This window comes from Podarcis pityusensis, assembly GCF_964106645.2.
Source record: "Podarcis pityusensis genome assembly, chromosome: 12".
Lineage (NCBI taxonomy): Eukaryota > Metazoa > Chordata > Lepidosauria > Squamata > Lacertidae > Podarcis > Podarcis pityusensis.
This window is the reverse complement of record NC_138037.1, coordinates 45,545,604-45,567,541: the sequence shown is the minus strand read 5'-3', so window position 1 is coordinate 45,567,541 and position 21,938 is coordinate 45,545,604. Positions and strand designations below refer to the sequence as shown.

The 21,938-nt window shown below is 40.0% G+C and overlaps 1 protein-coding gene and 1 long non-coding RNA gene across 6 annotated transcripts in view; one reads left to right on the top strand and one right to left on the bottom strand.

Annotated features, from left to right (window-relative positions):
• The window catches only part of LOC308459584, a 158,189-nt gene that overhangs the window by 61,250 nt on the left and 75,001 nt on the right, over positions 1-21,938 (top strand). The window lies entirely within an intron of this gene.
• Positions 1-21,938, bottom strand: part of ANO10 (anoctamin 10) — a 96,447-nt gene that overhangs the window by 35,703 nt on the left and 38,806 nt on the right. For all 5 annotated transcript variants that reach the window (XR_013978033.1, XR_013978034.1, XM_080974774.1 and 2 more), the window contains exon 12: positions 3,676-3,792. Coding sequence is in view for 3 of the 5 variants with exons in the window: in XM_080974774.1 (XP_080830900.1) it covers positions 3,676-3,792 (117 nt within the window). In the remaining 2 variants the exon portion in view is untranslated. The remainder of the gene's footprint in view (positions 1-3,675; positions 3,793-21,938) is intronic.

Below are 21,938 nucleotides of genomic sequence, written 5' to 3'. Positions count from 1 at the left end.
GAAGAGTGGAACAACAATGTCATGATCTTCTGTTTCACTTCCATTCAGCTTAACGGGGCGGAGATAAGGAAGTCCTCATTCACAACTGTGCTGAGTCCCGTATCATAAAAATGAAAATGGTGTGACCAGGGGCCGACTTTGGTCTTTCAAATTTCAGCAGCACCCTGTCCAAAATTCATCGTGCCCCCACCTCTCACCTTCTGTTCTGCTCAATTCACTATGTCAGAGTTCAGGCGCCCAGTGTGGCAGAATCAGTCGCACTGTCCAAAATCTGCCTCTGGTGCAATACTACTTGCCAGCTACTTGTTTTTAAATCGTAACAGGGAAAAATAATTTATAAGAAACTGATACCCCATATCAGTACTTTGCATTTCTTCAAAACTGTGGGAACAAGCTGAACTAGAGTGAAATGTGTTTAATACTCATTTCAATAGGATTGAGCTCACTTTCAACTGAACTGCAGCCTACGTCTTAATGGTGGGTTGAAATATGTTTTTTCTTCTCTTAACTGCTTCCGCAATACTACATACATTCCAAACACTATGTGATGCAAGGACAGGATTACTGCAAGTTACACACAAGCAGACCCACTTTAGACAACAAACAAGCTAAAGCAGAAAACAAGGATTTTTCTTCTCACCTAGATCTGATAAGCATTTTATATATTAGATGCTGGACATGTCTGCACTTGTACATTGGCACTGAATATGATATATGCCATGAAAATCAAAAGGGAGAATAGTATTCTCATGCATTGAGAAACACCCACCCATTTCAAAATGTACAGTGTTCTCCTGGAAATACTGGCATGTAAACAACAGGCCCATCTACCCCGGATAAAACATTTTGACATCATCTTCTCCATCTCCTTTAAAATCAGCACTGCCAAATTTAATCCAAGTGTCTTACGGATGAACTAGTGCTGCCAATTTTGCACTGCATACTTAGAAATATATACAATTAAAAACATTCCCAATTTCCATATAAGCCCATCGCAGATGACAGTATACTTTTTGCAGACAGCTTTGTAAAAGATGATGGAGACTATTCTGTTATAATTTTGTGAGAACGTTCTTTAAAAACAATATCTACGTGCTCAAGTCATTCAATTACTTTAGCATGCACCAATGTAATTTGTCCACATCGTGAGAAATGGAGCAATGAGTGACAGCTCATATAATCATTTTACTTCACTACATTAACTAAAAACTCAAATGCTTAAAGGCTGGGCTTGTCCACATTTCTTCTTGTCTCGTGTTTATAAAGAACTGGTCCAGGTTGTTTTCTGGTTGACCCACACTAGAGATGGGACTGGGGCGTTTTCCACTTGCCCTGTTCCTTTCCCAGGGAAAACCTGCTCTTTAGCTTTAAGGGCTTATCCACATTTACATTTTCTCTGCTCTTTCTAGGCACAGTCTGCACTTTAAAACGCCAAACACACACACTTTTCTCTTCTTTTTGCTCTGGAGCTTTCCCCGAAAAATTCACTCTTTAAAGCTCAATAGGAGCCAATAGCATATTGACATCTGCTCCGATTGAGTGCTAAAGTTCTGGTTTCCACGGGAAAAGTTCTGGGCCAAGAAAACCCCAGGCTCTTGACACAGAGCTTTAAAGTCCAGGCCTGTGCCTGGAAAGAGCAGGGCAAAAGGTAAATGTGGAGAAGGCCTCAGTCAGAACAAATGACAATTCTCAGAAAATCTGGTTGCTGTTTACTCCGACTGAACGCTAAAGAGCGGTTTCCCCGGTGGGGAAAGCAGTGGAACAAGAGGAAGGGTGGGTAAGCCCACAGTACAGAACACAATCAAGAGACATCTGCAAAAGTAAAAAGTAAAAATAAAAGCAATGGCTAATTATAAATATTTTAGTAGGGGCTTCATCTCTGACCACAGGTGTACTAAGGTGGAGACAGCGGGAATGAAACCAGCGCCATGTTAGGCGAGTCTGCCACAGGGCTGCCTACCAAATCAACAGAGTGCCAGCTTAGCTTTCATTAATATTCAGGAGGCTCAGCTCACCAAATAATTTCTAAGCCATGTCTGAATTCTTGGGGCTTAGACAAATATGATGGGGATACACTTCAAAAATTGAGGAAAATATCCTTAACTGGAATCAAATAGTTACGGACTGAAAGATTCAGTAAATTGAAGTTGGCATTATGTTTTATACGCTCTAACCCAAAGGTGACTAGAATAACTTGTGTGTTTAAGGTTTCAATGGGTGACCTACTTTCCCCTCTTTTAATGCAGTGAAAAGGAATAGCTCCAGTAGGTTTACAATCCTGCTCTTGTAATATTATGCAAAGCTGCTGTCTAGCCATGGTTTCTTCTCAATAAATGCATCTGAGGAAGGCAAAATTGAGCAGTAACACCTTAGATTCAATCTTCAGCCTGATATGCAGTTACTGCGGAAGAGAGCCCTGACCTGGATGGGAACACACACCAAGAAGTGGAAGAGAAATGTCTCAAATGGAACCTCTGACACAGCATTCAGATATAAGGCGCATCTAGTTAAAGCATATGCAAAACCTTCTAGGGATCTCCCTTTTTTCCAAGCCACTGGAATTAGGATGTATCTGAATCTCATCTGAAAACTGATGAGGCTGCTTCCCTGTGGAATGGTCTCAAATTTCCATGCTCACTTTTCATAAGTCAGTTATTAGCATTTGCATGTATATATAATACCATCAGTCTGGATGGCTTTTTCAGTAGAAGCTGCCAATAATTGGATAATTCTTCAAAGGCTGAATACATCAGCCTGGAGAAAACAATAGCTAATGTCTTATACATGCTAATTGGACCTGTAGATAATGTTCAGGTAGATATTTCTTAACTCGGAGACTATTAAATTCTTCAATCCCAGGAAAGGGAAGAGAAGCCCCAAGGAATGAGAGAAGCACAAAGCTGTTGTTTTTAAAAATAACTTAAGTAGATCAACAGCAACAAGAAAAATTGCCTGCAAGAAGCAGCCTCAGCATTTGCTCTACATTTATAGTATCCTCCCTGCCTCAAAAGCACAAGCATGACTTTTTTCTGGAAGCCAGCTTAAGTTTTCCTGTCTAGTTGGGTTTCTGGTCATTGGTCTGTGGTAGTACAGAGATGGCAGAATAAGAGAGGTGTGGGTATTCTATTATGTGAGATTTTAATATTATTGAGATGTAACTGTTTTTGTTACTGTTGAGTTATCCAAATTATTTTGGGCTGCTTTAACCCAAATTAACAACAAATTGCTTTGGCTTAGCAGTACAGTTACAGCTAGGAAAGGCTGGGGAGATGGACCTATAACTAGAGCAATTTAGCAGGAGAAGCTGAGAAAGTTGATGTGCCTCCTAGGCAAGTTTGAAAAGACAAGAGTTAATGACAAATAATGTGGCCTCAAATGCAGAACTCAATGAATGTGCATTGGCACTAGAAATACCCCGTTATTTTGACATTGTAAGTAGACATTAAACGCCAAGAGAAGAAATGGTCTTGTATATATTGGCATGTATCCATACAGCCGAGCCATCATTTACACCATTAAAAACTGAAAGTTGGTAGCAATAATGCATTATGAATTATTTTAAGGGACTGGATGTTTTAAGGGTATGTAACAAAACTCAGTAGGAAAAAAGGATAGTAGTGACAATTTCCATCTTTCTCTCACCTGCAATATTCCTACAATATTCTTAGTTCTTACCTGCTGCTTGAGTGCCTCCAGAGATTCAAATTCCAGCCTTGCCAATTTTATCTGGATGTCTCGTGGTTTATCAGCAATCGCGTATGCCATAAGAAATTTCACAGCTAGCGCTAAATGCTGGTTGGGGGAACGGGGAGAGAAGAGATAAACAGAATACCATTCAGTTATGAGTGCATGTATTTGTGTGCAGAAATTATCATCAATGATTAAAAACGCACAAGGGATAAGTATAACATGAACATTATCAGAAACACAAGTGAACAGCAATTTTTCTGCATTATTCTAGGGCAGGCCTCCCCAAACTCGGCCTCCCAGCTGTTTTGGGACTACAATTCCCATCATCTCTGACCACTGGTCCTGTTAGCTAGGGATGATGGGAGTTGTAGTCCCAAAACAGCTGGAAGACCAAGTTTGGGGGTGCCTGTTCTAGGGAGTAAGTGATAGTAAGCGGAGAAAAATCTACATATACATTGACAGGATAAGACTATATATCTACCATGTCAACTTTCACAGATATTAGCAAGGAGAAAGTAAATCCTTAAATGTCACTTGATCCGTTAGGTGCCCTCCATCCATCCATGAAGCTGTATTTTAGGTTGTGGGCCTCAAACCAAAAATAGTCTATTCTGCAGTAACAAGTAGTGCTGTACCTCAAGTAGATTAGAAAACCAGAGATTAGGCAAACGGACAAAGAACAGAGAGATATGCTGCAAGTGTATTTTAAAAGATTGGCAAGTATGATGTACCATATTTTTTGCACCATAACACTCACTTTTTTCCTCCTAGAAATTAAGGGGAAATGTCTGTGCATGTTATGGAGGGAATGCCTACGGATGGTGGGGGGATCTGCTGCAGTCGTGAGCAGAGGATCCATGGTTCCCCTTCCTTCCCTCCTCCGTGGCTCGCTTTGAAACAGCAAAGCAGGAGAAGAGCCGCTGAGTGGGGAGGAGAGAGGGACAGAGAGCCTGCTTGCTTTAAAGGAGCAAAGCGGGAGAGGAGAGGAGCCGCTTACACAAGTGTAAGCAGCTCCTGTCTGGTTGGCTCCTTTAAAGCATGCAGGCTCTCTGTCCCTCTCTCCTCCCCACTCAGCTGGCTAAATAGCAGCAAAGTTTGCCAGGGAGGAGGGAGAGAAACAGAGCCTGCTTGCTTCTCCCCTTATACCCCTCTTCTGCATTATTAGCAGCATCCTTCTCCACCCACCCCACGCGTCCCTTGAGTGCTTTTCCTTCCCTCCCCACTTAAAACGTGGTTACAAAGCACGGATCCACATGGATCCTCAGGATTTTTGCACTGGGTCACCCCAAATTCACCATCAGATCACATAGCATAGCATGGCTACATCTTGCACCAAAAAAATCACGCACCCACTGTTGCCTGGGGCCGCAGTGGTGCAAAAACGTGGTTACAAAGCATGGATCCACATGGATCTTCTGGATTTTTGCATTGGGCTACCCCAAACTCACCATGAGATCACATGTCTGTGGCCACAGCATGAACCACAAAAATCATACATCCACTGTTTCGTTTAGAATATTTTTTTTCTTGTTTTCCTCCTCTAAAAACTATGTGCGTGTTATGGTCGGGTGCGTGTTATAGAGCGAAAAATACGGTATGTAAACAAAGACTAGAAATTGTACAGTGGAATCTTGGTTCTTAAACGCCATGGTACTCAAACATTTCAGCTCCTGAACATCAAAAACCGGAAGTAAGTGTTCCGGTTTTCAAATGTTTTTTGGAACCCGAACATCCGATGCAGCTGTCGGCTATTGTTTCCAGGGTGCCTGCGCCAATCGGAAGCTGTGCCTTGGTTTTCGAACGTTTCAGAAGTCGGAACAGACTTCCAGAACGGATTATGTTCGAAAACCAAGGTTCCACTGTATTTCTATTTGCATTTTACCAGAAACCAGAAGACTGTGGCTAAAGGTTTGACTGACTGCTTCAAATCACAAAGTGAAATTCACACAGACACACACACTGCTTTGGGGACTTCGTCGTTTTTTTACGGGTGCTGAGGGAAAAGCAGAAACTAGGGCTAACAACAGTGTGTGAGAGGCACTTCAGTCGGGATCATGGCTGGGAAGGGAAAAGTTAAACCTTCCCTCCTCCTTTTGTGCTGCAGTTCTGAGAAAAAGCTTCCCCTCTCTGGCACCTGCTATTAAGTAAAATAAAATGAAAATCACGATGTGCTCTATGTGGCGCCATGCCTAATTTGATCCTTAATTTATTGTTTATAAATATACAATATATAAATGAGTGCCTTATTAACTCTGCATATAGGTTCTATAAGCCAGAATCTTGACCTCATAACAGGGATTATGTCGAGCCAAGCAAGGTATGCCAGGCCCCATGCCTATATTGTTTTAAGTGGCTGGTAAAAACGTGGCTGTTTTAAAAGGTTGCTTTAGCTGATTGTTTTGTTTTTGCTGGTTCTGTTTTAAAAGGTTGCTTTAGCTGATTGTTTTGTTTTTGCTGGTTTATCTTTCATTTCTTAGGGCTCATCTGCACTTTTGCTTGTCCCATACCTAGAAAGCAGAGGTCCAAGAAGTTTTCTGCTTGTCCCATGATTTCAAGGCACAGGTCCAAGAGGGGTTTTGTTTCTTTGTTTGTCCCACCACTTCCCCCCGGAAAACCCACTGTTTACCACTGAATCGGAACAAACATTAGTCTGCTGAAAAACTGATTGATGTTTGTTCTGATGCAGTAGGTTTTCCTGGGGGAAAGCGGCGGGACAAGCGAAAGTGTTGGACGAGCCCTTAGTTTGGATGGCTGCTTAGGATTCTGTTATGGAGGCTTGACTTCGATGTTAATACTAGCAATGTTAATGGGGTGTGTTATAGTTCATTGTTGTTTTGATGTTTTGGTACAAGTTTTCAAAATAACATCATAAATAAGTTAGATTGTTACTAATTCAGCAACCACCAACGGTTTATAACAGAGTTTCAATCAGATTTCCTTCCTGAACACACTCCTTCCTAACCTCTCTTGATAATTGGATTGATCTTATTTTATCTATGCAATAGTGGCTGGCTGTCACTGTAGAAATCAAATTAGCTGCTCAAAATTCCAAGAATTCATATCTATTTTTTTAGCAGAGACAAAGTTGAGGGACACACTGATGTGGAAACACAGCTGCTCCTGTTGTTCATGGCGGTAATTTTTTGCAGAACTGGCCAGCTCCACTGGCTCTCTGAGCACTTGGCAGAAGTCCACGAAGAGTTTGATAGTGCTGCAATTATCAAGGGTGAAAGAGACACTGACATTTTGCTTCTTACCCATTTGGCAGATGGCAAAATAGGAGGATATTTTAGTGTTGACACCAGGGAGCCATGTTAATTCTATCCTGTTTTCCTCATACCAAGACATACACCCTGTAATCATCATGTAGAACATGTGTTTGAAAAGCAGAATGACTTCAAGTCTCGCAATTTAGAATAGTGCTGCTCTGCAAGGGCTTAGAATGAGAAACAACATGGATATACGCTATTAAAGCTCAAGATCACTTTCGTGTCGCCAACTAAGAGACCAACCAAACCACAGAAAATGTTCTTGTAATTCACAGCAGACTACTGACTACAGTCTTACTCAATTTCAACACATCTTAGTATCTGGACCGATTTCTATGTTAATTCTAATTATCAGTCATGCCCAGGATACCAGACTGATAAGAGGAGTGGGTGTTGCTTAAAACTTTCATAACTTTATCATGGATGATTACCATATTTACTGAAACAATTTTGACATGTTATTTTATCTCTTCAAGTGTGAAGAACAAAATAGTTCACCGGGTATCTGTTATGGATCCAACATGCCCTTTTGGCACTCTATGTGGGGGAGATCGGTTTTCATTATTTTCACCATTGGTTGCAGCCCCAAAACTATTCCAGAGTATACCCAGCCTTCAGGGGGGCATGAGAGGCAGCCAGGGAAAAGCCTCTGAGCTCAAACAGAACTTTAAACATGGTCCTTTGGATTCAAAGTTCCTGCTGACATAGAAACTAATCCAGTATGCTGATGTGCAAACATATTCAATGCTTTCAGCGTCCTGTGTTTGCGCACAACTGTAGCAAAAGCATGGTACTATTTTGGAAACAATGCAGTATCCTGAAAATCTATTAAGTCCAGTCGCAGACGACTCTGGGGTTGCGGTGCTCATCTCACTTTATTGGCCGAGGGAGCCAGCGTTTGTCCGCATACAGCTTCCGGGTCATGTGGCCAGCATGACTAAGCTGCTTCTGGTGAACCAGAGCAGCGCACGGAAACACTGTTTACCTTCCTGCTGGAGCGGTATCTATTTACCGTATCTACTTACACTTTGGCGTGCTTTCGAACTGCTAGGTTGGCAGGAGCAGGGACTGAGCAACAAGAGTTCACCCCGTTGTGGGGATTCGAACCGCCGACCTTCTGATCGGCAAGCCCTAGGCTCTGTGGTTTAGACCACAGCGCCCCCCGCATCCCTTACAACTGTGAAAATACCTGGCGAACTCTCAATAAGCAGCTACATGAATTGGTATCCAGCAAGTATTAGAAATGTACATACAGAGAACAAACAAACCCCTAATCAGCCATAATAAATTACACGACAGCTCATTCATTGATCCTTGATCAATGGACCTTAAGGCTGTCTTTTCTCGTATTTCTGTCAATATTCAGATGCTTTAAAATGCCGTCTTTTATTTTCAAGTATATAAGATAGCATTTCTTAACTTCAAATTTACCAACCCAGCAGTCTAGAATGCAGTTGCATAATGCACCCAATAGTATATTTCCATCATGCAATCCTTAAACGTTTTGGCAGAATCCTTATCTCAATTTATGGATGGTGTTTAATAGGAACAAGGATGTGGGTTGCCAAAAGTCAAATTAGCTAATGCAGTATCTAATGAAGAGTAAAGCTTTGATCATGCTCTGAAATAAATTCTACATGAAAAGCGGATAGAGAAAAATGAACAAGCAATTCAACTTGTGACACTGTGATAAATGCCATGCTTTATGAAGTACCTCTTAACTGATTGCCAGTATCATACACTGATGTTATATCTAACTGATGTACCTTAATGGAAAGATGTCTGGAATCTTTAAAAAGTGACATTTCTGTTCAGCATATGAAATATCTGGAATTCCAAAATTGTACACATGGAGACTCATTTTTTTGTGCACAAGCCCTTTAAAAAAATCTCTTCTTGGTTTGAATCAGGAGTGGGCAACCTTTTGCCCTCAAGGCCCATCTACAATGGAGGTCATGCACTCAGGGACTGCATCCCAGTCTTAACCAGAGCCAGCACTAGGAGATCAGCAGACCCCTCTCCACTCAAGTAGGGAGAGAAAGGTCTTTGGAAGACAGGGATATTTCTCCTCTCCTCACCATCATGCTAGAAGTCTTAACTTTAAATGGTCAGTATAAATTACTGCCCTGACTTCCTCCCTCCATAAAACATTTTTCTTCCATTTAATTCACAAATGGTGAGCACACAAAAGATGCTGGAGCAGTGCAGTTGTATTGAGAGGGAGAAGACCCTTGTAGCAAACACAGGCAAAGGTGTTTCCTCCTAACAGCTGATGTTTGGGAACACATATTGGCTGGCTGTAACACTAACCACTGAAGTTTGCAGAAAGACAAGGAATGCATGGGAGTTTTGGGGCGCAAGTCACAGCGCCTCATTCTGGCTCTCCTGTCTCCTTCATTGGTGGGTTTTAGGAGGGAGTCTGAGTAGACTACTTCCAGTTCTCACATAATTAAGGAGTTGGCTTAGTATCTAGAAATGTTTTCAAACAGTAATGGGAAGAGGGGTGAGGATTTACATTAAGAAAATGGCTTGAAATACCCTCTCCTCCTGTGCTATGGTCTTGAATGGTATCACCCTTCACCCCTGTATCTTTTATTTTCATTCTTTTAAGAAAGAATGAAGAAACCAGAGGGCCACTCACAGATCTCCAATGTCTGATTTAGTTTGGGGTTGTTAAAGATGGATGTTCATATGGAACAGCTGAACTGTGTGTGCCAAAAAGACTTTACTCTCACATGTGTTACACTTTCTCCCTTCAGAGGTGAGGAAAACAGCTTGAATGAGAGCAATTTTGATGGGGGGGGGGGACTGCCAGTGAGGAAATGTTAAACACTCCTTCCTTCACACTGTTGCAGCTATTAAATATGTGCCCTTAACACACAAGGCTGCATTTTAGTACTAGGAATGTTAACCTGACTACCATGTTAGTTATTCCGCTAAAAAGAAAAAAAGAACATGTCTTAAACTACCAGTATAACATACCGACTGATCACAGAGAGCAAATTATTCTATTTGGGGAAGGGAGAGGGGCTGCCTACTGTTTCTACAACTTGCAAATAGGCAAGTCTTCTCATAAGGTGTGACAAGTTAATGTAAATGACTGCTGGACCCTCTTGAGATTTTTCTAGTATCAGAAATGTTAAATAATTCCATTCATGTTCTTTGCTCAAGACCTCCAAAGTCATTTTCATAGACGGCCTGCTGGGATTAAGAAGAAAACAACACTTCCCATGGCCCAATTACTAGGAAAATAAGCATTCTTTGTTTCTAAAAACAATCGCCAATTTTGAAGTAGGGATGGCAGTTCCTTAAAATCTTGGATGTGGACTTCATCAGCTCAGATATTTTCTAATTTCCATCTAATTCCTATATCATTGCCACATAACCTAGCATATGTAAATTTTAAGCAATTCTGTGGGCTCTTCTGTGTAGCGGTGCATAATTGGCTGCCCTAGAACAGGCTACTGCGTCAGAAATTGTGAAAGTAAGACTTTTAGGGATGTGAAAATGCTTTAAACCAGGCATAGGAAATTGGATCCAGTCAGCAGGCCAGATCCTTATCTCCATCAGCCCTCACAGGCCAACTTTGACAGGTGCACAGGATCACCCGCCTGCGAAAGTTCAAAGGAGGCTGCTGGTTCCAGCACTTCCAGCACTAATCAGCAGATTAACACTAGGAATGCACCTTCCAAGAGGCTTCCTGAAAGGTAAAGGTAAAAAGTAAAGAACCCCTGGACAGTTAAGTCCAATCAAAGGCGACTGTGGGGTTGCGGCACTCATCTCACTTTCAGGCCAAGGGAGCCAGTGTTTGTCGATAGACAGCTTTCCGGGTCATGTGGCCAGCATGACTAAGCCGCTTCTGGTGCAACGCGACACTGTGACAGAAGCCAGATGAGCAATGGGAGCTCACCAGAGAACCCCCTTGACATCTCTGCAGAGGGGCAAATGCTCCTAAAAGCACCACATCTTCCCCATGAAGGGTAAGTGGTTTGTGTTCAAAGTGCTGCCTCTAGCTTTCTGCAAAAATGGGAAAGAAGACCTATTTAAAAAATGATCCTAGCTGACCGTCAGTGCTTGCAGAGAACCCTGCACTGTGCTTTGAAACCCAGCCAATCGGCTGACAGTTGGGGCTTCAAAGCACCTTACAAAGGGCTTTGCAGGCACTGATCAGCTGATTGGCAGAGCTTGCAACATCCCTTTTGGCCCAGACACAACATGGCACCAGGCATAAGGCAGGTGGGCATGCCATGGGCAAAATCATCTGGCGGCCACCCAAATGGGGAGGTCTAGTGGCTCTGATGACCCCTGCTTTAAACTTTAGAGGCAGTATCAAAAGGATAGAAGAATATAGCTAAGAGCACAGAAAAGTGGATTTGTTACAGGGAGTGGGGTGGGTAAAAAAGGGAAAGGGTATGAGTGGGAAGTAGGGAGGGGACAACCAAAAGTACCACTGCACAGGGAGCATGTGATGATGAGCAAGGAAGAAATTAGCAGGTCAGAGCAGAAGGCACAGTTGGGACATCACTGGCTGAGGACTGCCTAGGTCCTGGAATATTCCAAATATCTTTAGGCTGCAACATTGTGCCCATACCTCAATATAGAAAACAGGGCATAAAGTGGGTCTTTGTTTTCTATTTAAAAGTCCTGTTTGCATCTTGAGGCAACAGTTAATAGCTACAAGAGAAATGTGTTAGAAATTATAACAATTACTGTGTTACTGAAAACTGCTTTAACCTTGCCCACACTATTGTATAGTGAGTCTTTCAAACACTGTAAATATTTTATTTTCCTCACTTGAATGAAAGCAGGCACCTCATAAATTATTTCAGTACGCATAATACTACTCTATGATGAATAATTCTGGCAATTGCTAAAGTTAATCTCAAATCACTCAGCCAGCTTTTTGACAACAGAATAGTTCTCCATCCAGCTGAAGAATTTTCCTTCCCCAATCACTTATATGTGATTCATAAATTCCTGGAAAAATGCATTATTTCTTTTGCTTCCTAGAAAAACACCTCCTCGGGTGCAATGGAGAACATTCTCTACCACAACATCTAGACTCAATTGCAACAGGTTACACTTAAAGATGGAAGGGTGCTTTATTCACTCATTGCAATAGTTTGTAATACTATTGTGTTCACATAAATCAACTATTTGGTTTCTGACACAAGTATAATTGCTCAAAAATAGGCTAATGCTGCAAATCCTATACTTAGCATATTGTACAAAGCAATGCAATCCTACTGAACCCAGTAGAGCTAGACATACATTGAACGGATCTAAGTGGGACCAAATACACACGAGCTGCCAATACACTCCTTTTTAAAACCCTGAAAGCCTGATAGTGTAAAGCCTTAGTATCATATTATACATATTGTTTATTCATAGGTTGTTGTTATTTAGTTACTAACTATGCAATACTATGTGTGCTTACTCAAAAGTAAGTCCCACTGTGTTATGAAGTTTATGTAAATGCATATAATTCACGGTTCAAATAATGATTTCTTAGTCAAGATAGAATAATCAGCCAGTAATTGGGCTTGTTGATTCCAGATACATATTCAATGCCCATGCTAAAACCTACTGACATTTCTAATCAATAAAGTTGTGGCCATTTCAATCCCAAACTATTGTCCTGTCTTTATTCCAGATTCCTGACCTCCTGGACCCGCAATGATTTCTTAGTTTCAAACATCTGAATCTATATTTACTTCCTCTCTTTCTTTCTTTTTTACACATTTTTAGTTGTTTCTTTACACGGAACGACGTAAATGCTAATAATACTTGTGACACAGGACTACGAAAATAATTTGCTTGTTAAAATAAAGTGCTTTGCTTTTGGGCCCGCATTCTCTATACAAAATGTGAAGAAAAGCTCACCACAATGAAGTCTAATCAGGCATACATTTAATTGAAGCAAGATGGTATACTGTGTAGTGTGGATAACTAAAGTGAGCTTTGTTTGAGTCACCATAAAAGGAGGACAAGGAAAAAGTGATTGGAATAATCCCTATATCTAATCCTAGAAATTATTTAAGCAAATGCAAGGTTACGTTTTTCCTTTAAGACAAAAAAAATTCTAAAATATCCAGAAAGACTTTGTGTTTTGTTGCTCCAGGAGATATAAATGTCAAATCTGGAGTAATGGTACTGCTGCTGTTTTGTTGTCACAAAATGACAGCTGATTGAGAATGGTGCTGCTTGTGGAGGAATAAACAATATGTGAGAAGCCACTGATGCTGACACACATTATTCTACATATAACGTTTAGCAGGAATTATTTTACACTGTATGCTCGCTGCCAGGCACATACATTCGTAAGGTAGGCAATTTTATGTGTCACAATACACAGAGAGACGGGACATTCCAGAAAACCACAGATGATGTAAATTATTGGAAATGGATAGAGGAAATGTGTTTCTTTCCAAAGGGAGTGTGTTTCAGGTATGCGGAAACAAAGCACACTGTGGTGGACTTCCGAGATTACTCCATTAGATTCAGTATGTTACAGAAGAGGGAACAACAAATTAAAATTGCAGGGCCGAGATGTTTTACGGAATCTTCTCCCATTTCAGCCTTAAAAAAAAAACCAAAAAAAACTTTGGGCTCATCCACACTTCTGCTTGTTCTGTGTCTAGAAAGAACAGGTCGAAGAGGATTTCTGCTTGTCTCATGGTTTCTGAGCAAGGGTTTGAGAGGTTTTTTAGCTTGTCCCACCACTTTCCCTGGGAAAACTTGCTGTTTTCTGCTGAAATGGAACAGAAAAACTGACTGATTTTTTTTTTCTTGGGGGAAAGCAGTGGGACAAGCAGGTGTATTTGTTCTTAAATAACAAATATACCAACTACAGTGGTGCCTCGCAAGACGAAATTAATTCGTTCCGCGAGTTTTTTTGTCTTGTGGTTTTTTTCGTCTTGCGAAGCACGGTGTCGGAAAAGCTTTGGAAAAGCTTCAAAAATCACCAAAGTCTTCAAAAACCTCAAAAAAGGCTACGACACCACGCGCTATGAGTTGCTCCTCGAAGTCAAGTCGCAACTGTATTAACGGTTTTAAGAAAAAGGAAACAAACTTGCAAGACGTTTCCGTCTTGCGAAGCAAGCCCATAGGGAAAATCCTCTTGCGAAGCAACTCAAAAAAACAAAAACCCTTTCGTTTTGCGAGTTTTCCGTTTTGCGAGGCATTCGTCTTGCAAGGTACCACTGTACAATACAGTAGGATTTCTACCATTTGTCTCCTTCAGGATCCCTTGTCCCACAACTATAAGGAAGTGCTTTTTTCTCTATATTTCTTTTGATTATAGGAGTTTGCAATATGCATTGTAATCAAATCAATGCTAGTGTTCCTTATTCTTCAGTGAAGCAGAGCTTCTGTTATGTGAACCTCCTCTCCAGCCTCTTACCGAATACACCTAAGTTCATCCTCGCCCTAGGGCAGAATTAGGAAGCGCCTGAGCACAGTGGAGCCACTTATTATTTTTATTTATGGAATTTATATACCGCCCTATACCCGGAGGTCTCAGGGTAGTTCACAGAAAAGGTCATAACATATAAAATCAGAATAAAAACAACAACCCAATAACACGCCCCCCCCCCAAAAAGAGCCACATTTTAAAAAGGTATAGGATGTCAATCAGATCAACCAAAGGCCTGGTTAAAAAGGAATGTTTTTGCCTGGCGCCTAAAGGTGTGTAATGAAGGCACCAGGCAAACTTCCCTGGGGAGAGCATTCCACAGGCGGGGAGCCACTGCAGAGAAGGCCCCTTCTCATGTTGCCACCCTCCAGACCTCTCGAGGAGGAGGCACACGAAGGAGGGCCTCAGAAGATGATTTCAGGGTCTGGGTAGGTTCATATAGGAAAAGGTGGTCCTTGAGGTACTGCGGTCCTGAGCAATACTCAGCTAAGGGATATTAGCTGTCAATATGAATAATCAAATAACAACATATAATTGTTCTTTGTCATATCTACACCATACATTTAAAGCTCTCTTATGCCTCGTTAACTGTCAGGCTTCCGCAAGAATCCTCCATACTGACCTTGCAGACTTACAATCTGACCTTGCAGACGTAACAAATCCAAGCACCCTTAATAATTCCTACAGTTCTCCCCGACTTTGAAAGTGGTATAAGAATGCTTTAAATGTACGGTGTGGATGTGACACTTGTATGGAAAAGTTCACATTAAAAAAAAATTAGATTAGAACACTATATTAACTGGAGAGCCAAATCTAAGAGCAGGGCAAAGGTGTATTCCCTTAGCAACTTTACCCTCTTAAGCAATAGCTGATAAATTTTTTTGCAAGGAATTTGCTTGTTTTCAATGCAAACTGATGCAAAAAATGTTGCAAGATGAACTTAAGATGAGGAAAATGAGAAACTAAGAGAAAGAGAGATTGACATATTCACACATCCCTAATTGGATCCCAATAGCAAATTGATAGAGTAGAAAGAAAGAAAAAGAGAGGAAGGGTTAACTTCTCCAAACCATTAAAAAACAATCTGTCATCACATCTTGTCAGCTATGGAAGAAAAGGGCAGAACTAAAAGACTGCATCTAAATGTCAAAGTGCATTTGGTATTCAGCAGAAGCGGGCTACGTAAGATGTAGATATTTCAAAAAGGGAACATCATAGTACAAAATGAAAGTGCATGAAGGAACAAAATACACAATACTGAAAGACAGCTGTTATACTAAAGATTTATATGCACTGTGGCCTGATAAAAACTTTCACTTTTTGTGCTAAAGGCTGTAAGATGTCCCCTTCCTACTCTGATCCCTTTAAAAAACTTTTTTATCATGCCCTGAACAAAGCTTTTTACAAGTAATTAAAAAAACTTGAATGTTTTTGAAAACAGATGCTAGACAAGTCAAATTTTACCACGAAGACAAATTCAAGCTTTACAATGGCACTCCTTTCACAACACCAAACTGCCCTATGTACTGTCTCTGATTGCACAAGGGACTCGTCTTCATTATATCAATCTTATTTTAAGGAGGGAACAGACACCTAAAATTCTCAGAATCAAAAGAAGCTGTGGTGCTCAGCATCTTATAGTATCGAGAAAAACCACACATGATCAAGCGTGTATATACACACAACTGTGGAAATACAAATTCAGAGATTCACATTTCCTAAATGTGAGCAAGTTTCCTCTTTATAATGTTTCCAAATATTTGTGGGAAGAAAGGGCTCTTGCTTATAGGGTTATGTTGTGTTCCCATCTCAATATAAAATACCTGTCATGTTTTCTTCTTCTTCAAGAAACAATGCATCTGCTGTGAAGCAAAAGTGCAACCTGATCTAGTTTATAGCATTCTCAATTTTTTCCTAACATATTTATAATAATTTATTATTTATACCCCGCCCATCTGGCTGAGTTTCCCCAGCCACTCTGGGTGGCTCCCAATTGAGTATTAAAAACAATACAGCATTAAATATTAAAAACTTCCCTAAATAGGGATGCCTTTTAAAAATAGGATAGCTGCTTATTTCCTTGACATCTGATGGGCAGGCGCCACTACCGAGAAGGCCCTCTGTTTCTTTCACATGCGGTAGACATGTGACAGAGTGAAAACTTATTGGCAAAACATATATAACGAACTAAAGAAGATCTTTAGGTATACATTTTTTAAAAAACCAGTCATTCCTGTTGGGAATGGTGGGAAAGGATATTGATAAGAATGATCAGAAACTGTTTTTATACGCAACAACTGCAGCGAAGCTATTGCTGGCCCAGGTGTGGAAACAGCAACAAATGCCAATAATAGAAGAGTAGCAGTATAAGGTTATGGAGTATGCAGAAATAGCCAAACTAACAGCAAAAATTCGACATCAGGGTGATGAAACATATCAAAAAGAATGGGGAAAGTTTATGTTATATATAGAGATGATGATGTGAAATAGGGAAACCAGTAGAACTGAAATAAACCTCATAATGGGAAAATACAAATAAATTTATTGGACAATAGTATCAAAATGAATTAAAAATGTATATTATGACCAAGGTTGAACAGTATTTGTAAATGAATATAGACAGACAACAAGAATTGTATATATAGAAAGATGTATTTGTTTACGGACATTTCATGGACAAAAATTGAAGAACAACTATATGCAAAATGGATAAAGACAATGGGAAAAGTTAAAGACGACACAAAAAAGCCGGAAGAAGGAAGGAGGGAAGTCAGCTCTTGAGAGCAAGAATAAATTTAAAATGTAATATAATATGTGTATATATAGTATGTAATTATAAAAAACCAATAAAGATCATCTTAAAAAGAGAGAGAGAAGGCCCTCTCTGTCTGATTCCCTGTAACCTCACTTCTCGCAATGAGGGAACCGCCAGAAGGCCCTCAGCGCTGGATCTCAGTGTCCAGGCTGAACGATTGGGGTCTACTTTTGCAGACACATGCACTGTGTGCCCTCTCAACTACAATACCCAGGTGGAGGTGCCCTAAGGGACATAAACCAGCAATGCCAAGGGATCGTGTGCCAGCTTAAATCACTGCATGGGGCTATAAACTGAGTGAGACACAGGGGGTAACAAGTAGGCCTTTCTTAGCTGCCAAAAAGCAACCAAAGGATCTGACCCGGTGTGACCCATGGTATCAGTGGAAGGGCTTTGCACAGAAAGCTGGAGCCAGGGACCCTCCAAGGTTATGTCTGTATTGTTGAGACATCAAACTCCCCGTAGTTTAAATATATATCATCAGGGGTTACAGAATGCTTCCTACATAGAATCGGTGCATTTTTATAACTGCTGCCAGCTTCTCTTAATCAAGAGTGCAATTAGCATATGGACTGTAAAATTTATCTCTCCTATATAGACTCCATTTTCATAATTATCTTCCATCCCATAACGTGGCAGCAGATTTTCATTTGTAACAGCCCTGGCTTCAGACGGATAAACAAAGTTAATATAATTCAATCATGTCCACATCCACTTTACAAATATGTTCAGTAATACCACCATGCCAGCTCCAGTATCAACACTATGCAATTAAAAACTGTAGCTACAATCACGCATTGTAGGCTTTTAAATGTTTGCTTTGCTGATACACAATTTTACGTTCCATGGATGGATTTATTTTTTTAAATGCTTAGACTGTATTAACTTAGAGAAAACTTTATACATGTTTTTAGAAATAAATTCTACATTACGCAGGTAGAAGGACTGTAAGAATATAGTATATTCATTTCTGATACTCCAGAACAGTAATGCAACTATCTAATATAAAGTTATTTCTATGGACTAGTCATAAAGCAATTGTGTTAGGCTGCATGTCATTCTGAAAGCTAATTCAAATTATGCTGCAATATTAATCGCAATCCCAACCGCCCCGCCGGTGAAAACCCTTAGATAATGAACTGACAACAAGAGATTACTTTTAGGAAGTATAATCTTAGGTCTGCATTCCTTCCTATTTTGTAATCATATACATGCTCCATATGACTCTGCTTTGCAAATCATAGCTAGGATACAAATCCTTAGGCGATTACTGCAATCTACACCAAGAATAAGGGCTGTTCTGGTGTAATAGCCAACCCTTGGTTTAGTGCTTGGGCTCAGATTTTGCTTCCTCCCCATTTCACTCATATGCTCCAATCTACTCCCTATTTGGACCAACTATGGTTTGCAAGTAAATCGGAATTGGCATGTTTTGTCATTTAAACTAGAATTTGAAACCCACTTCAACAATGACTTTCATTCCTAGTTTGGAGGGCAAGCTGAAACCATTGCTTTCTGGTTTGGATGCAACAGCAAACTATGGCTTGTCCATACAAGGAAGTGAGGGAGGGAATTATAGTTGATGAAGAAAGGGGAAAGGAGCTGAAGAAAGGAGGAGAAAGGAGCTGAAGGGGGGTGAATATGGCTCCAGGACAGGATCAACTGGGCATAAAATTCATAAAACTCAAGAGCATCACTTTCACATATCTTTTGGATTATAGATGCATCTGGCAAGATATTGGCATATAAGGTTAACAAACAGAAAATAGAGGTTTTAATAATTAATTTAGATGTGCAAGACAAAATTTATATAATGCAACCACATAGGTTGAATATAATAAAGTAAAATATTTAAGAGTGAGATTAATAGAAGAGGTGAAGTTTAAGAAACTGATTCAGCACATAAAGTCTGACTTTAAAAGATTGGGGGGAGGAATTGAATTTATCCTGTATAGCCCAGGTAAACTCAATTAGGATTGTTATTCTGCCAAGATTCCTGCTTCTGTTTATTGCACTACCTCTGTCGGTAGATTCAAAAGAACTAAGAAGTTAACAGAAAATGCTGAACAGCTTTATGTGGCATGATATCCCATATAAACAGCCCAAAATTGATGTCAATACCATGCAAGCCCCAGAACAGAAGGGAAGTTTGGCAACCTCTATTCTAAGTATATACTATGAGACAGCACAGTTAAGTTGGCTGAGGACTTGGTTATCCCATGATGAAGATTTACACTGTCTAGAACAAATTTTTTTACTGAAACACTCTTAGAAACTTTCATGTGGGTAGCATGTTTGTTGGAAATACTGGGTCAAATATGTGCATTAAGACAGAAGTAAATTTGGAAGAAAATGGTAGTAAACAAAAAAAAAATTGGTCAAAAAAGTGTCTGTTATTTATGGATTTGAGGAGAGAAATATAGTTAGTAGAATAAGATGGGGAAAGGAACTGTGTTGCTAAGTTCTCAGAACAGAATAGGATCTAGAGTCAAGGTGAGAGGAGGAAGGGAATGCCCCACTGAAGATTCCATTCAGCTTGGGCAATATTACTGATGTTAACCAGATAGCTAGCTATTGTTCCTCTGCAGTTTCATCTTTGATTAATTATTCCTAAATTCATAGGTAAAAACTGGTTACTGATACAAGTAAAATTGCATGCTCACAAATGATATGCTTCTAAAATCTGCACTACACATACCAACACACAGCACATGATCCAGAGCCCTACAAATATGCACTTGAGGTTTTGCTCAAGTATGAACCAATCTCCAAGAAGAAAACAGGGCATCTCCTGCATATGCAGAGTCTGCATGCACACATATATTCAACCCACATGCACACAAAAGCCATTGGTCTGTGATAGTTCTGTGGATTGTCATTATGAATACATATTGCACGAATGCACACACACACTGTACTGTTTTGGCAAAGTATAAGCATAAAATATACCAAGAACTGTCTAAGGGAAGCTGTGTTAAGTAACACATATCAAACAGCAGGCTCTCATCTGAGGCATCTGTTGCTTGTATTCCAGAGGAAGATGCTATTACTTTTCCAAGTGGTAATCCACCAGACAAGCAACACATCAGGCAAGGACAAGGCAATCAGTGTCTTAGTTTACAATGTGTGAATCCCCGAAGCGAGAAAACCAATCATTAGATAAAAATAGATGCTACACTGAACCAAGAAGCTTCAAGCCGACTTTGGCCTGAATGAGCACAGATGAAAAGGCAGTGGCACAAAGGGTCTATTACAAAAAGCACACAGTCAAAAATGTCCAATGTGAAGTGAGTGCAACATGTTCTCTCATGTAAGCAGCAATCATATTAAAATGAGAAACCTTTGTTTGCAAGAAAATTCTTCTGAATATGAAAATTTGATTTGTACGAGGTCAAGAAAGGGCATGCAGTATTTTTAAAATGTGTGCCGTGCCCATTAAGTATATACTATAAACAGATACAATTATTAACCCAAATAGAGCCCAGGACATGACAATTCAAATATCTAAATATGGACTGTTTGCACCAATCTTAACAGTCAGCTTTTCATAATGTTGTTAATGGTAGAGTTTGTAGTTCTAGCGTGTAGAAGATCAAGTCAAATGCAACGAATCTGAACATAAGGAATCGGGGAAGGCGGTTGCATAATAAGGACAGTTATTGCAGCCCATCAAACAACGTAAATGCATCAATTTTGTCTGTGCTAAAATACTCAGGAGGAGACTAATTCTTACGCTGACAATTGCCAAATAAATGTCAGCAAGAGTGACGAACTTGAACAAACCGATTTTGTATTGTACCCAGAAGCATAGGCTGCAGCAGGCAGCAAAACTCAGCCAAAATACTAGACAAGAAGTCAAAGGGAGGATACGATGTATGGGGACCAGATCTTGGCATTCGAATCCTGCAGCTGTCAAACACATTTCATAAAAGGTTTCTTGTCTGCAGAACTTGCAAGATACTTAAAAAGAGGACAAATGGAAGGAAAAACAAACTGTAGCAGAATAAACTGGCACAACAAGGGCAAATATAACACTATTACAGGACTGCTACATTCTAAGTATTATCCTCCCTACCCAGAAATTTTCATTTGCAATCTGATAATTCATTGTTGCAAAAGCGAGATCCATCAATAAGATGTTTAATGCAAGATCATTGGGACAAGAAATAAGTCACTATGTTGAAACATTATATACTCAGAAGATCCTGCCTTTATTTTTTAAAAGACTTCTTCTAAACCTGATTTTGAACACAGCGTGACAATTGCCTATGCAGAGGTACAGTATATCCAAGTCAGGCCTGGTGCATGCTGAAGCCAGTGAGGAACAGGAAATAAAATAAAATAAAATAAAATAATAGTAATAATAATAATAATAATAATAATAATAAGTATTATTTTTATATTATTATATGTATTATTATTTTTATATGTATTATTATTATTATTATTATTATTATTATTATTATTATTACCCTGCCCATCTGACTGGTTTCCCCAGCCACTCTGGGCGGCTTCCAACAAAATATTAAAATACAATCATCTATTAAATATTAAAAGCTTCCCTAAACAGGGCTGCCTTCAGATGTCTTCTAAAAGTCTGGTAGTTGTTTTTCTCTTTGACATCTGGAGGGAGGGCGTTCTACAGGGTGGGTGCTACTACCAAGAAGGCCCTCTGCCTAGTTCCCTGTAACTTGGCTTCTCGCAGCGAGGGAGCCACCAGAAGGCGGAAAAAGATACCAAAGGTGTACAG